General features: G+C 39.1%; 1 protein-coding gene across 1 annotated transcript in view; it reads right to left on the bottom strand.

Annotated features, from left to right (window-relative positions):
* Positions 1–10,582: 10,582 nt before the first annotated feature.
* LOC109279366 (RNA-directed DNA polymerase from mobile element jockey-like) overlaps positions 10,583–15,358 on the bottom strand; it is a 183,136-nt gene continuing 178,360 nt past the window's right edge. Inside the window, 1 exon segment of the mRNA XM_019471091.1 lies at positions 10,583–10,756. Within this exon segment, the coding sequence (XP_019326636.1) occupies positions 10,583–10,756 (174 nt within the window).

The following is a 15,358-nucleotide window of genomic DNA, read 5'->3' as shown; positions in this document are numbered from 1 at the left end:
AGGTGGGTTGGACTAGATGACCTTTAAAGGTCCCTTCCAACCCAAACTATTCTATGATTCTATGATTCTATACATCTTCTGCATACCATCCTGATATATTAAAGAATTGTCAGCTGTGTAAAACTATCATGGTGCACAGATCATTATTTTTATGAAACCTTGCATGAGTAGTGTGCTTGGCAAAGCACTGTCAGACAGTAATCATCTCCAACATCCCCAAAATGTTCACTAACTGTTGGAGACTTCAACATCTGCATTTATTTTCCTTAGGACAAGGACTGCAGCTATCTCTGGGCTGAATGGAGGCTGGATGCTATTATGAGAAAAGTGTCTTTCAACATTCAATTCAACACATTTTTTTTCACTAATAAAGGAGGCAGGGGTAATCCAGCATTTTGCATTTATTACTGATTCTCTTTCAAATGCTTTGCAGGGATCTGTTTCATATAAGACTTCTTTGTTACAGCAGATTGTTTTGGTATTAGTTTAGTGTTTTCAAAGCTTTAGAGATGCTTATTTTTATAATATGAAACAGCCTTAATAATTGTCAGAAGTTGATTGAGTAGCTCAATCGACTCGGTTCTTTAAAGACATGGTTTCTCACAAAAAATCTTTTGGGGGATCTTGAACATGATTATGTGAATTTTCTTTAGTCATTGCATGTGGAATACTCATCAGCGGGTTCCCAGTTGAGTGAGAATACTATGAATGAAACACAATTTCTTTTAAATATATTTTCAATTAGTTAGTTTTGCTATAAGCCTAATTCTTGGCTTATATGCATCAAGAGATAAAGACCAACTTCTGATTTCAGTTTTTTCTGTTGTAACCCAATGATTTAAGTATGACAATCAGTAGTCCACAAAGGTATAACTAGAAGGATTTAACCTGACATTAGTATAGTAACTTCTCACAGTGAGTAATTTCCTGGTGTAAAAGTGTAATGATGATTAGTGAAAATAATTGCAAGTGCTTTTAGTCTTATAAAACAAACACATAGACCAGAACATTAGAAAATAAAAATAACATAAACCCATTTAGCTGTTTGTATTTTAAAGATTATACATTATCATCTTATGAAAATTCTGCACATTTCTAGGAAGTTCAGTGTAACAATCACTTATGTTGTCATACAAGTGATATGGTATGGTGGGTTGACCTTGATTGGCTGCCTGATGCCCACCCAGCTGCTTTCTCACTCCCCATCCTCAAAAGGACAGGGGGAGAAAACAGGATGAAAAAGCTCATAGGTCAAGACAAAGACAGGGAGATCACTTACGAATCACTTATGATTTACTGTCACGGGCAAAAGAGAATTTACTTGAGGAAATTGAATTGAATTTATTGCCAATTAAAATAGATTGGGATACTGAAAAACAAACCCAAAAACAAACACTCCTCCCCACCTACCCCCCTTTTCCCAGGATTAACTTCACTCCTTCATTCCCAACTCTTCTACCTCCCCCATCCCCTGAGCATCACAAGGGGGTGGGGAACAGAGGGTTGTGGTCAGTCCATAACAGCTCCTCTCTGCTTCTCCTTCCTCCTCATACTTTTCCCTGCTACAGCATCGGTCCTTTGCATGGATTACAGTCCTTCAAGATAAAACTTTTCCAGCGTGGGTCCTCCACAAGCTGCAGCTTCCTTCAGGGCATATCCAGCTCCTCTGGTGTGGGGTCCTCCACAGGCTGCAGTGCAGTTATCTGCTCCACCATCGTCCTCCATGGGCTGCAGAGGGACAACCTGCTTCACTGTGGTCTTCTCCATGGGCTTCAGGGAAATCTCTGCTCTGGTGTCTGAAGCACCTCCTCCCACTCATTCATCTCTCACTTTTTTCCCCTCACTCCTCACTGTTTGTGCAGTGTTTTGCTCTGTCTTAAATGTGCTTTCCCCGAGGCACCACCATCTTGTCTGAGGGTCTCAACTGTGCCTTATGATTAGTCCTTTGGAGCCAGCTCTCCTTACAGAGGCCACCCCTTCACCCCCCCCCGTTGCCAACACCTTGCCATGAACACTCAGTACATATGGGCAACGTAATCTTAAATATTTTCAATGAACATATAAAATTATATATTTGTAGGAAAAGATATCCATCAATGGCAGTCAAAGAAAGGAAAAAAAGGATGCTTTTGAATTATTTCAAGGGATACAGATAATGCCTAATAATGAATAAATAAACACATGTTATTCTGAATCCTATCACATGTACAAAACCTTATTTTGTTTTTAATGAATAATATTTAATTTTTTCTTCATATAAAAATTTTAGAGCACATTCCTGAGATTCCACAGCCAAGCTCATATCAGCCTGTCAAAAACTTTGTTCAGCCAACAAGAGGCCACTTTTGCAGTTAGTTTCAGGCTTACTTTTTCTTCTGTCTTGGGTCAGGAGCCTAAGCCTGAATTGCCTTAGTTGAATGATACGTTAGAATGTTGTTCTCAGAGCAAGGAAGGCTAGAGTTGAGAAAACTCAAATCCAATGTGTAGCTATACTGCCATGGCTACACAGCTTTCAGTTCATATCTGGATTGTGATTGATCAGCTTGGAATCGTATTTAAAAAAAAAAAAAAAAAAAAAAAAATCATAAAAATCCTGTCTGCCAAGCCATTGCACACAGTCTTTGATATATAAAAACCATAAGTGTCATGACTATTACTTTGAGAGCTACCTCAATTGGTTTGTATCTTGAATGTATGCAAGCATTAAATGAGCATTTTTCCTTCATACAGCCCATTTTCTTTCACCGGTATACAGTAAGAACATTTTCAGCCACAAATTGCTAAAATTAAATGATGTTCTGCACAGTTATAGTAACTTAGGGGTACATTTATATGAACAAATATGATCTGATCAGCAGATGCCTACATCCAAGTGCCTCTTGATAGGCTTCCTTTACAGTCAATGAAATGAGCATTTTTCCTTCATACAGCCCATTTTCTTTCACCGGTATACAGTAAGAACATTTTCAGCCACAAATTGCTAAAATTAAATGATGTTCTGCACAGTTATAGTAACTTAGGGGTACATTTATATGAACAAATATGATCTGATCAGCAGATGCCTACATCCAAGTGCCTCTTGATAGGCTTCCTTTACAGTCAATGGAGAGACTGGCATTTTAGGGTAAGGTGAATTATACCCTAAAATTACATGTCTATCAAAGGACAAATTAATCTACATTAAAAAGGTGCCAGTTTCTTTCCACTGAGTATGAAGGGAGCCTAGAGGGGCTAAATCCCATGTAGGCATATAAACTGTGGGAATGAAGGGAGTGTTTAATCAAATGTTACATTTTTACTTCGGGATGGGATAATACCTCACTAGGCACCAGTGATAACTAGAACTCAGTTCAGATTTCAGTCATAAGTACTTAAGGTTATTTCACATCACTGGATATCACAGAATCACAGAATGATTGAGGTTGGAAGGGACCTCTGGAAGTCATCTCGTCTAAAACCCCTGCTCAGCCAGTTACCTAGAGCTTGTTGTCCAGGATGACATCCAGACAACTTTTTAATATATCCAGCGAGGGAGATTCCACAACTCCCCTGAACAACCTGTGCCAATGTTGTCACCCTCACAGTAAAAAAGTGTTTCCTGATGTTCAGTTTGTGTTTCAGTTTGTGCCCATTACCTCTTGTCCTGTCACTGAGCACCACTGAAAAGAGCCTGACTCCATCCTCTTTGCATCCTCCATGCAGGTATTTATGTACATTGAGAAGATCCCCCCTGAGCCTTCTCTTCTCCAGGCTGAACAGTCCCAGCTCTCTCAGCCTTTCCTCATAGGAGAGATGCTCCAGCTCCTTAGTCATCTTGGCGACCCTTTGCTGGACTCTCCAGTATGACAATGTCTCTCTCGTACTGAGGAGCCCAGAACTGAACCCAGCACTCCAGGTATGTCCTCACCAGTACTGAGTAGAGGGGAAGGATCACATCCCTTGACCTGCTGGCAATGTTCTGCCTAATGCAGCCCAGGATACCCTTAGACTTTTTTGCCACAAAGACACATTGCTGAGTCATGTACAACTTGATGTCCACGAGGACACCCACTTCCTTTTCTGACAAGCTGTTTTCTGGCTGGTTGTCCCCCAGCATATACTGGTGCCTGGTATTATTCCTTCACAGGTGCTGGACTTTGCACTTCCCTTTGCTGAACTGATATTGCATATATCAGCAAGACCTGCATTGGAATGGCAGATATGACAAGGGACCTATGAGAAAACTACGCCTCCCTGGAGTGGCTGCTGGGTGACAAGACGGATACCATAGGACATCTTGGATAGTAGTCAGGGACCATATTTGAGCAACTGAATCAAGTCCCACGTCAGCACTGGCTACACTATTTTTTTTGACACTTCTCTTTCACAGAGGCATATATTTTCAGGTGTTCATATTAAATACTTTACTATCTGGAGTTGAATCCCACCCCTAAAGGTAAGTAAAATAAATCCAGCCATCACAGATGAGTAAGAAATCAAAATGTGAAAGAACTATTAATTTGTAATAAATTTTAATCAGTCAATTTATTTCTATTTAATAACATTCATAGGCACTGTAGTAAAGTATACACACTGTGTATGTCTCTCGTAAAGAGTGAAAATTCCATGAGGATAAATTCAAGATTAAAGGAAGTGTTATAATTGCATTCTGTGCAGACAACAAAGTGCTATTTGGTGGTAGCCCACTTTAATTCAAAGAAAGAGGAAATGAGTCATTTTCTGCTAAACACTAGTCTGAAAGGAATATAGGAGGGATTCTGTCAGAAACAAAAAAGTCATTTTTGTAATTACCTCTGGGAAATAGAAAGTAAATCCAGCGTTACAAAAGTGCTGCCCTACCTGTAACAGTTTTTCTTTCACTTGATCTCCTCCTAAGGCCAGTGACTTGACACCATTTAAACAAACAATATCGTATACAGCATGTGTATTTCTGTGTGTAACAGTCCCAGTGTATTTCATGCATGTGACCAAAAAAAGAACAAGAGAAATCATGTGTAAAGAAATAATGAGAAGAATATGATTCTTTAATTATGACTTGAAGGAGTGAATAAAATAGGAAGAAAACCCAGCCAAGTTAAGTCTGGACAGATATGAAACCTCAGCAACACTGTGGCTCCTGGAGTGCCTGGTCACGTACTAAGACTGTTTGACCATACAGTTTGGAGGGATCTATGGACATTGGAGAATAAGCACACTGAGATATGAACATCAAAAAGCATGAGTGGTGGATGATCATTTTTCCTTGTTTCCTAAAATATTTTTTTTTTCCTTTTTACTAAAAGCCTGATCTGTTCAAATCAGTCCCACTTGCAACAACAGGTATTTGAAATTCAAAGGAGTGGAACTTGGCTAGGAACACCAATGAAGGCATCTTGTCTTTTACTTTCCTCTGCTAAACCAGTTTCCATACTTAGAAATACTATTTGAAAGAGATGAATAGACATACTAACTGGACATGAAAAACAGATTAACACTAAGATTCACAGCGAGAAAACACAGGATTACATAATATCCACAGGAAGAAACAATTTTCCTCAAAAACATGACAAAACACGGCCACAGTCTGCAAAACATTATGTTTAATTTCGTGCATAGTTGTGAAGAACTTTAGTACAGCTGAAAAAGCAAATTTATGCCATACATGAATAAACACTTACAGAACTGAGACTTAAGTGAAGTTACTATATGAACAAGTAGTGTAACAATCAATATGCAGAAACAACTAAAGAAATGTCATCCTCTTACCCTACCTACCATCAGGGATAGGCAGTTACTTGCCACTTCAGAAGTAATTTAATAGACTAATGTGGGTCATGTCCAAGCTAATCAATATCTTTAGGATAAGATACTGCCTCATGGGGGCATGGAATCACACTACCACCCTCCTTCTTCAATCTTGATTCTACAAATAGGGAGGATGTGATTGCTGAGTCACTTCTTTTCAAAAGATTGCAGTGGGCTGCTAATGCAGTTATGATCCAGAATTATTCAGTACAGGGCCTCAGGCACAAGCTGATGGCATGCCAGAAGGGGGACCTGCAGGGAACCATGAGCTTGTAAATACTCTTCTTTGGGTGAGTGATGCTAAACTGTTGACCATTACCATCTCCGGATGGTCTGCTGTTGAGTGAGACTGTGCCCTACAATTTATCTTTAGTGCTTTGTCTGGTCTCATCTATAACACATCATTGTATTCTTCCTGTCAAAACAATGATGGCAAATAATATTCACCAGGAAACACTGCATGTGATTTTGCAAAAATTAGATGCTACTCTAACTTCATGGGAAGCAATGGCAACTGCAAAAACTGAGTGGGGGAATAAATCACTGTTGGTGAAACTGGCAGTAAAGTTGATTTTCTTGTTCCTCGGAAACAGTGAAGCAGTTGTGTTTACCTTTGAAATATTGATAAAAGCACTTAAAGGGGATTTTTTGTTATTTTTTCCCTTTAACTGTTAAAGTTGTCCTATTACGCTAGTAGGAAAAAAACTGCAAGAAAATTGTGAGTCTCACAAAAGAAAGAATCATTGGAGGAGGGTAGCAGTTGTCACTAAAAAGATCTTTTGCTGAAGGGCTAAAACTACGTCGTACAAAAAAGGAATTAAACTCCTCTTTGTGTCTTATCAGTTACAGTGCATCACCCCTGTTTGTTGCACCCTACTTTTCAGCTCTATTCTGTAGCACACTGTTTTAGTTCTTTTTCTTTTTTACCATTTTCCAAGCAGAAGAATAGACTTTGTAATATCCCCTGAGCTGCTGTCCTGCACAAGAGACTTTCTGAGGTTATGTTTGTTTATTTCATTTGAAGTATTAAGTATGGCCCTAAAGAACTCCTGTCCTACATGCCAACCTTTCCTCTCTCACACTGCAAAGATGAAAGCACTGCATTTCCCACCTAGTTTTTTTCTAGAGTCTGATCACAGATGATTTAATGGTTCTTTCAGTGAAGAAAATCAGTGTCTATACACATTTATAAATTCTATCCCTTCTGGAGCACAAATTATGACAAAATTTAAGAGTTCTATAATAGTTTAAAATACTTTTAGTCCTTTGGGAAAACTATTGAGTCCCTGTCCTATAAAAGAGCTGAACCATAAGAATAGCTAACACATAGCAGAAAACATGCTACCACAGGAAAAGAAAAAAAGAAAAAAAAAAGAAAAAAAAAAGAAGACTCGCCTAGGGGAACAAGACAATGACTCTTAGCTCTACAGATGATTTGACAAGAGAACAAAATAAACCAAAACTTTAGAAACTTCTTATATCACTTCACAGCCGTCTGATACTTACAGAACAAGGTATTTGTACTCTTGTGTCTACTCCCTTTTTCTTCTTTGGACTTTCTATTCTTTAGTATCCTAAAAAATAACCAAATCTAATATGGTAGTATTACACTGCATTTTTTATATAAAATAAGACCACAGCCTGAAAGGCACAGAATGTCTTGTGACAAAATTCTTAGGACTTCCTACTTCTGCAGCAGATTTATCTGGTAGAAAGTTCATTGGAATGTTCAAACAATTAAGCAGTAAGGAGTTCAGTATTTAAAAGTGTTCTCTGGGATAACTGGGTGTTACTCTTCCATCCATACTTTTGCATTTGACTATCTGATGCCAATTATGTTTGGTATAATCTAACACAATATGTAATTTTTAATTTTTTTAATTTTTTTTTGGTAGCCCACAGTTTAGAAAAGGAATTAAAATAAACAAGTAATGATTACAGAAAACATTAAAAAGCAGGTAGAGGAACATTTTGCAATACAAAACCTTTCAGCATACTTTAAACCTGCATACCTATGTCAACTACAAATACTTATTCTTCCTAATATTTCAGACTTCATTTCTGCACCTGTTCAATGCACTGTGATGAACTGCAGAATTCAGTTTCACACATACAGTAGTTACTGTAACATTCACTCCATTAGTGTCTGCCAGATTCATTTTGGATTGGAAGCGTCCTATCTAAATTGACACCAACTATCCAATTGCAGTACCCTTTGCATTCCTGATGTGTCATACTGCATTACATTTTCTGTGTCACCACCCATCATGTTATATTGTGTCATGCAGAAAAGCCAATGTGAGTTGACATTACACAAGATGATGTGATCTAAGAGATTTAAAGCTGTGCAACACACTGAAGCAGAAAGGTGACACACTGCAACTGAGGTGTAAATACCCACTTCCTCCAGAGCATCAGCTATCTGCTAAAAACACATATGTTGGATAATTTCTAGAACTTGGGAGCAAGAGATCTGAACACTTTTAGTGTAATACATATAATACATACACTTAAAGTGTAATATATAAAATACTAAACTCCAGGAATACTGCAGATTTGACTTAGATATACAAAAGCAAGGACAACGTGGTTTCCACTAATATAATCTGTTGTACTAGGAATTTGGATGCTATAGAAGAATTAATAAAACCTCACAACATCCAAGAAAGAGAATAAGTATCACTTTCTTAGTTTGATGAATTTTATATATATATATATATACACACGAAAATACTAGAACAGGTCCAAGAACTTTGTTTCTCAGTGGCAGGGAATATACAATCCCTGTTACTTTAAATGTCTCCTCTTATTGTCAGAGGTAATAAATCTGACTTTGATTTTGCATATTTCATCTTGCCATATGAGTTTTAAGCTAACATTCATCAAATACAATTTTAGATGATGAATGGAGGTGTCCAAGTTAGGAGTAGTTCAAGGGTCCTGTCTTGTACAATTAGAAAAAAAAGTGTTAGGGAGTTACAAAATCCAGAAGCACAAGGGAGGTGAGGTTGCTGCAACCCCATGCCCCCAGGTCCAACCAGTAGTGAGGCTGAGCAAATGTTCCCAGTAGGTATACACACATATGCATATTTATAGGTACATATACATGGCTAGCCACACAGATCAGCACAGACAGACACACACAGCACTTGCACAAACACAAATAGCACCAGTGGCCTCACCCTGCTCCCCTCTCTGGCTGAACAGGATGAAGATGCATTACTGGGAAATATGTGTATATATATATACACACACACACATATATGCATATATATGTGTACAAGTAAAGTGTGGATCCCTCCAGCAGCTGGGGTCAGATCCTCAGTCTGCCCAGTAGCTGCCCCTGTATCTCAGTCTCCCCAGCAGCTGCACCTGGATCCCAGTCTCCCCACTTTCTGGCACCTGGACATAGAAGCCCCTGAGGCTGCAGCCCCACTTCAGTTGCTGGTACAGACCCTCTCTCTCTCTCTCTCTCTCTCACCCCCCCTCCTCAACTTTAGAGACCCCCAGAACCCATGGTCTCTCCAGCAGCTGGCTGAGACTCTCCTCCAATAACCAGTTCCTCCCATGGCCTCACCCTTAGAGACCCAACGATGCCTCTGGCTCCCAGGCCACTTAACCTCCTTGCCAGTTAATCCAGCTTCCCCTTCAGTAGCACTCACATGCTCACCCACAGACCCACACTCACTCCAGGTGCTGACACCACCAACATACAGACACCTGGTCTGACTCCATCCGCTGGCAGTTTAACCCCATAAACACACACACACAGAAGAGACAGTCCTTCACCCAGGAAAATAGCTAGAAATGGAATTGAATCAGAAGACAAGAAAAACTATGCTGATCAGGCACAGGGCATGGCCAGACAAGTGTACTGACCAGCCAACCCTACAAGAAGGAGGCCCTTTTACCCCCTCATCCCTTTGTTTTCCTACACTTGTTCCTCCACAAATCGCCGAGATCATAGGATCATAGAATGGTTTGAGTTGGAAGGGAACTTCAAAGATCATCTAATCCAACAGCCCTGCAACAGGCAGGAACATCCACCACTAGATCAGCTTTCTCAAAGCCCTGTTCAACCTGGCCTTGAACCCTCCAGGTATGGGGCATCCATGACTTCTCTGGGAAACCTGTTCCACTGTCTCATCACCCTCATCGTAAAAAATTCTTCCTTATGTCCAATCTAAATCTACCTTCTTTCAGTTCCCATTCGTCTTGTCCTGTCACTACAGGCCCTGATAAAAGGTCTGGGGTCTCACGAGAGGAGAGGAGAGGAGAGGGCGAGAATCACCTCCCTCAACCTGCTGGACATGCTTCTTTTTATACAGTCAAGGATATGATGGGCTTTCTGGGCTGCAAACACACTTTGCCAGCTCATGTTCAATTTTTTGTCCAACAGTATCCCAAAGTCCCCAACGTTGCTCTCAATCCATTCATCCCCCAGTCTGTACGGATAATGAGAATTATCCCAACCCAGGTTCAGGACCTTGCACTTGGCTTTGTTGAACTTCATGAGGTTTTCACAGGTCCATTCCTTAAACCTGTCAAGGTCTCTCTGGATGGCATCCCTTCCCTCTAGTGTATCACCTGCACCACTCAGCTTGGTGTCATCCCCAAAATTGTTGAAATCAATCCCACCTTCTATGTCATTGATGAATATATTAAATAGTATTGATCCCTGCACGAACCCTTGAGGGCCACGACTCGTTATTGGTTTCCACTTGGACATTGAGCCATTGACTGCAACTCTTTGAATGTGGCCATCTGGCCAGTTCCTTATCCATCTAACAGTCCATCATTAAAACCCACATCTCTTCACTTTAGTGACAAGAATGATGTGGGGGACCATATCAAAGGCCTTACAGAAGTCCAGGTAGATGACATCCATAGCTTTTCGCTTGTCCGCTGATGCAGTTACTCCATCGTAGAAGGCCGTTTGATCCATCCCTTTTCCCTGGCTTCGGTTCCTCCCCTAAAATCCTATAACAGACCTTGTACAATCCCCAAATGTTCTTCCCCTGCATCCTGTAAGGCGTTCCATATGTCTAGGCAGTGACTCTCCTCAGTCCAACAGGTGCTCATGAGAGCTACTCCCAGTGACTCATAGGGTGGGTGTCATACCTGGACCATGAGACTGAGATTCTCTGTGGACAGCCCTGGGAGGGGCTGGACAGGGTTTTTTTTCTAAATGGAAATGCTGGGGTTAGCCCGCTTGCCACTGTGCCTCTGTGCTCCTTTTGTGTGTGGGGAGATGTGCCTTTTATGGACTGATTATGTGCCTGGGCTGGGCTACTCCTGTGGTGGGCATGGTAGTAGCCAGATGAGGGTATTATTCAGGTTACCGCACCTGCCATCACTCCTTTGTGCTCCTTTTTTTGTGTGAAGGCAACCTTTTTATCATATAACCTAAGCAAAGGCATGATACACATTACAGGAGTAACTAAGCTAAGGGCTTAAACTAAAACATGATGAAATTAAGATCTTTGAGTTTATTGTAGATTGTGCATATATTGTATGGAAGTTTGTATTCTCTCATCCTATTACTCTTCCAGAATGTCTTTTATGGTCAGAATCAGCCCCTTCTTGTAGTTCAGGTGATACTATTTTTGGCTTTGTGGTCGACCCATTGAAATCCAGAGCAGATACAATCTAGTGAACTTTGTTCAGCCACTGTAATCTTTTCTTCAAAGCCTCACTTAAGGTAATTCTTCACATAATTGTTAATTTTTCATTAAGGTGGATCTTGGTCCCTTTTTCAAAATTCACCCATTCTTAATGCATGTAAATCTATCGGCTGGTGAGACAGTTAACTATTTCATCATTGTTGGTTACTCTAGAATTATTCACTTAAATCTTTGTCATAGTAATTTAAGCATTTGATGAGTGAGGTTGATTGAAAATTCAAAGCAATTTAAACACTTCAGCACTTTGGTATTTTATGTCTTTCTGAATTTTTATGATACCTCAGACACAAAGCTGGCTGTATTCTATTACTTCATAATGAATGCATCATGATATGAATTGATTGAATGCAGTAGGATGCATTATATCAAGGTGTACTTGAAAAGATACATCACAACTCTGTACTCTGGTCTGTGCCACATTTCCATGAGTCACATCTAGAATGAAGTTAATTCATTGTTAGTTATACTGACATACACAAGCTATGTGATGGAATTGGAGGCAAAGAAGGAAAAATGCCAACCTCACACCAGAAATTGCACTCTCAGTCTTTAGGGCTTGATGGAGCAAATACCTCTTCAAGCTGAACTTTCCTTGTTGTCCAGCATTGCTGCCAGACCAAGTTAAGAAATGCAATGAAGAGTGATGTAGCTTAGGTATGATCTTCAATATGGCTACCAGTGTTTGAAATCCAAGATTTAAACCGCTTTTTAAAGGTACTATTGATTATAGACCAAACCTAAGGCAGCTAAGGTTCTGACTTGGGTTGCTCAAGAAGGTGCCTGAAGTTAGGCTTGAATACTTCTGTCATACCATTCAGTGCATACATGAGAAGAGCTAGAACGCTTATAAGAGAAATCATCTATCATCTGTGACATTACCTTCTTTCTGCTCATCAGTTAGTTTCCACACCCAGTAAGATACTGCAGTCTCTTCCTCCATCATTCCTTTGCACGTATTTTTTTGAAAAATGTGTTCTTGTCTTGTGACTTCCTTGCAGTCCAGACTGGAGGCAAGATGGAAAGGCCCAGAAAACATGGTATGTCCAAAAGAGCTCCATTATATCCCTATATGGGATACTATATATATGGCATAACAAAGCAATGAATTGGACTCATAGCAGTACCCATACACAGATTATGAGAAAATAATTCTGTAGACTAGGGATAATAGAACATATATATACACATTTAAATATTATTTTGAAGAAAGTATTGAATTTCTTAAAAGGCAGTGGCAGACAAGGATGGACAAAGCAGAATATTTTTTTAGCAGAAGACACATTATACTCCAAACAATGAAGAAGAAATTAAAATATATCAGTTATGAAGCTACATTATAATTTGAGATAAGCAACTGCTCATAGAATGGCCAATGACACTATCAGTAGTATAAAAAGATTGAACTTAAACGAAAACAAATGTCTTTAAAAAAACCCCTGCATTTCACCTCCCAACACCATGTTCCACTTAAAGACTCCTAAGGGGGAAATTTAAAATCAACAGGGTCATAGCTGTCTACTTTTGTCATTTCTAATTTTTTTTTTTTTTAATGTGGTATTTAAACTGCATATTCTTAATATCATTTAAACTGTTAATTAGCCATAAGGTTCATTAACTGAAGATACAATTTCAGTGAATAGTGCCTGGCATATTGACCTCTGCCCATATATCATTATCAAGTGAAGAGGTCAGACACATTGGGAAAATAAAGAAGTTAATACGAACATTTGTCAGTCAGTGAAGGCTTCTTCTGGGACAAAAATGTAAATGGTAATATATTTAGGACCAATATCATTATTCTAATGCTCGTTCTGGTACAGTAACTTTAAGAAATTGATGGATGCTTGCTTCAGTACGTATTTTGTGAGGTACTTGTTATTCTGTGTATATAGATGAGAAGATTGCTGATACATATTTCTCAGAAATATTACTGGTCTAAGCCTGAAAATTATGTATTTGGATTTACACGATTAACCCATCAGATTGATGGTATTTGTTTTGACTTGTTTGTTCTGAATTGACTATGTTACATTTTTGCAAAAAAGTATGGATGGGCAGCAAAACAGAAAGCAGCTACTTGCAGCTTCTTAGCTACTGTATTCTTGGTCAGATTAAACTCTCTGAAAGGAAAGTGATTATGCTTTCCCTGACACCAGCTGAGCATGCACTGGTGTAAAAAGCTTCTGGATTTCAATGTGAGAGGAGATGAGCAAAAGGGAGAGGCAGACAATAGGGCCTCCATAAAGAGTAGCAAAATAAGGAGATTAGGAACAAGGAAGAAATATGTAGACAACACTCTAAATTAATGCACAGAAAGAGAGGGTTTTTTTTTTCCTAGAGACATAGAGAAAGGCATACATTTTGCTGCAGTTTTACAAGCTGCTAAGTTGAAAGATTGACAGTAACCCTGTAGGAAGAGATCTGCCCTACTGAGACAGAGGAGGTTTACTTACAGAAAATCTATGTAATTTCTGTTATATTTCTTTTTTAATTTACTTTATTTTTAAAGATTCTTTTTCTAGCTTAGAACTTTTAAGAAAACACTTTTTTTGGGGAGACAAGGAGTACTAGGTTTATTCAGTTTAAAGAAATAGGAGACTGAGGAATGACCTCATTACTAGGTAGTAATGAGTAGGCACAACTTCCTCATGATGGGGAATGGAGAGAAGGTGCTGATCTCTTCTCTCTGGTGTCCGGTGACAGGATGAGAGGGAATGTCTTAAAGCTGCTCAGGAGAAGTTCAGATTGGATATTAGGAAAAAGTTCTTCACTGAGAGGGTGGTCAAGCACTGGAACAAGCTCCCCAGGGAAGTGGTTATGGTCCCAAGCTTGTCAGTGTTCAAGAAGTGTTTGGACAATGCTCTTAGATATATGATTTAACTTTTAGGTTGTCCTGTGTTAAGTCAAGAGTTGGACTTGGTGATCCTCATGGGTCCCTTCCAACTCAGGATATTCTGTGATTCTATGTTTCTTACTTTAATAAAAAGTGACAGCATGTATACTACAATGATGTGGCCAACTTGAGGTCCTCTCACAGCTTTTCCTTAACATATATATATTTAGTAATGATTTACCATCCTCATGCAGCAAGAAACATGGTTAATTAAATATTTGTGTGGATGGTAGCTGTTGACTTGTTATTGTTATATGTCCATATCCAGGATGGTATTAAGGCTCCAGAAGAAACAGAAATAAATCATTCTGATCACCAAATGCCAGGTGAATTCACTCACTTTTCAGAGTACTTCTGATTCTCTCTCTGAATCTCAACAGGGTAGTGTATCTTTCCTGCAGCAACTCTGTGCAATTGATTCTTCAAGGAATTCTACAGGAAAATGCAGATGACCACTGTAATGAATCTGTATTTCTACATGTACTCACAAAAAATTTGTCTGAAGCAATATTGTCTTCCTCCTTTAACACCTTCCCCCTTCTGCTGGTTGAATCTCAGCAATCATTGCAAGGGAAACCTGTGTAAAAAGACTTAAAAAGCAATAAGCAAAATAAAATACCCTCCAACCCCTGATACACAACCCACAGAAATGCTGATCAAAATTTAAGTCGTTTCCATTTCATGGCAAATAATGACATTACACAACATGTTTTCATTTGATAATGGAAAAACAGTCTCTGTGGAGTTCTATATGAAATGGAAAATTCATTTTAATACTTTATTTAATAAAAAAGCCCAATCCTTTGAAATTGTTTTATCTCATTATTTTACAGTAGTGTCATAGTTTAACCTCAGCTGGCAACCGAGCACCACACAGCTGCTCACTCACTCCTCCTACCCCAGTGGGATGGGGGAGAGAATCGGAAGAGTAAAAGTGAGAAAACTCATGGGTTGAGATAAGAACAGTTTAATAATTGAAATAAAATTATTATTATTA

This window comes from Aptenodytes forsteri, unplaced genomic scaffold, assembly GCF_000699145.1.
Source record: "Aptenodytes forsteri isolate BGI_AS27 unplaced genomic scaffold, ASM69914v1 Scaffold172, whole genome shotgun sequence".
NCBI lineage: Eukaryota > Metazoa > Chordata > Aves > Sphenisciformes > Spheniscidae > Aptenodytes > Aptenodytes forsteri.
Note: the sequence above shows the minus strand (reverse complement) of the source record. Positions and strands in the feature narration are given on the sequence as shown.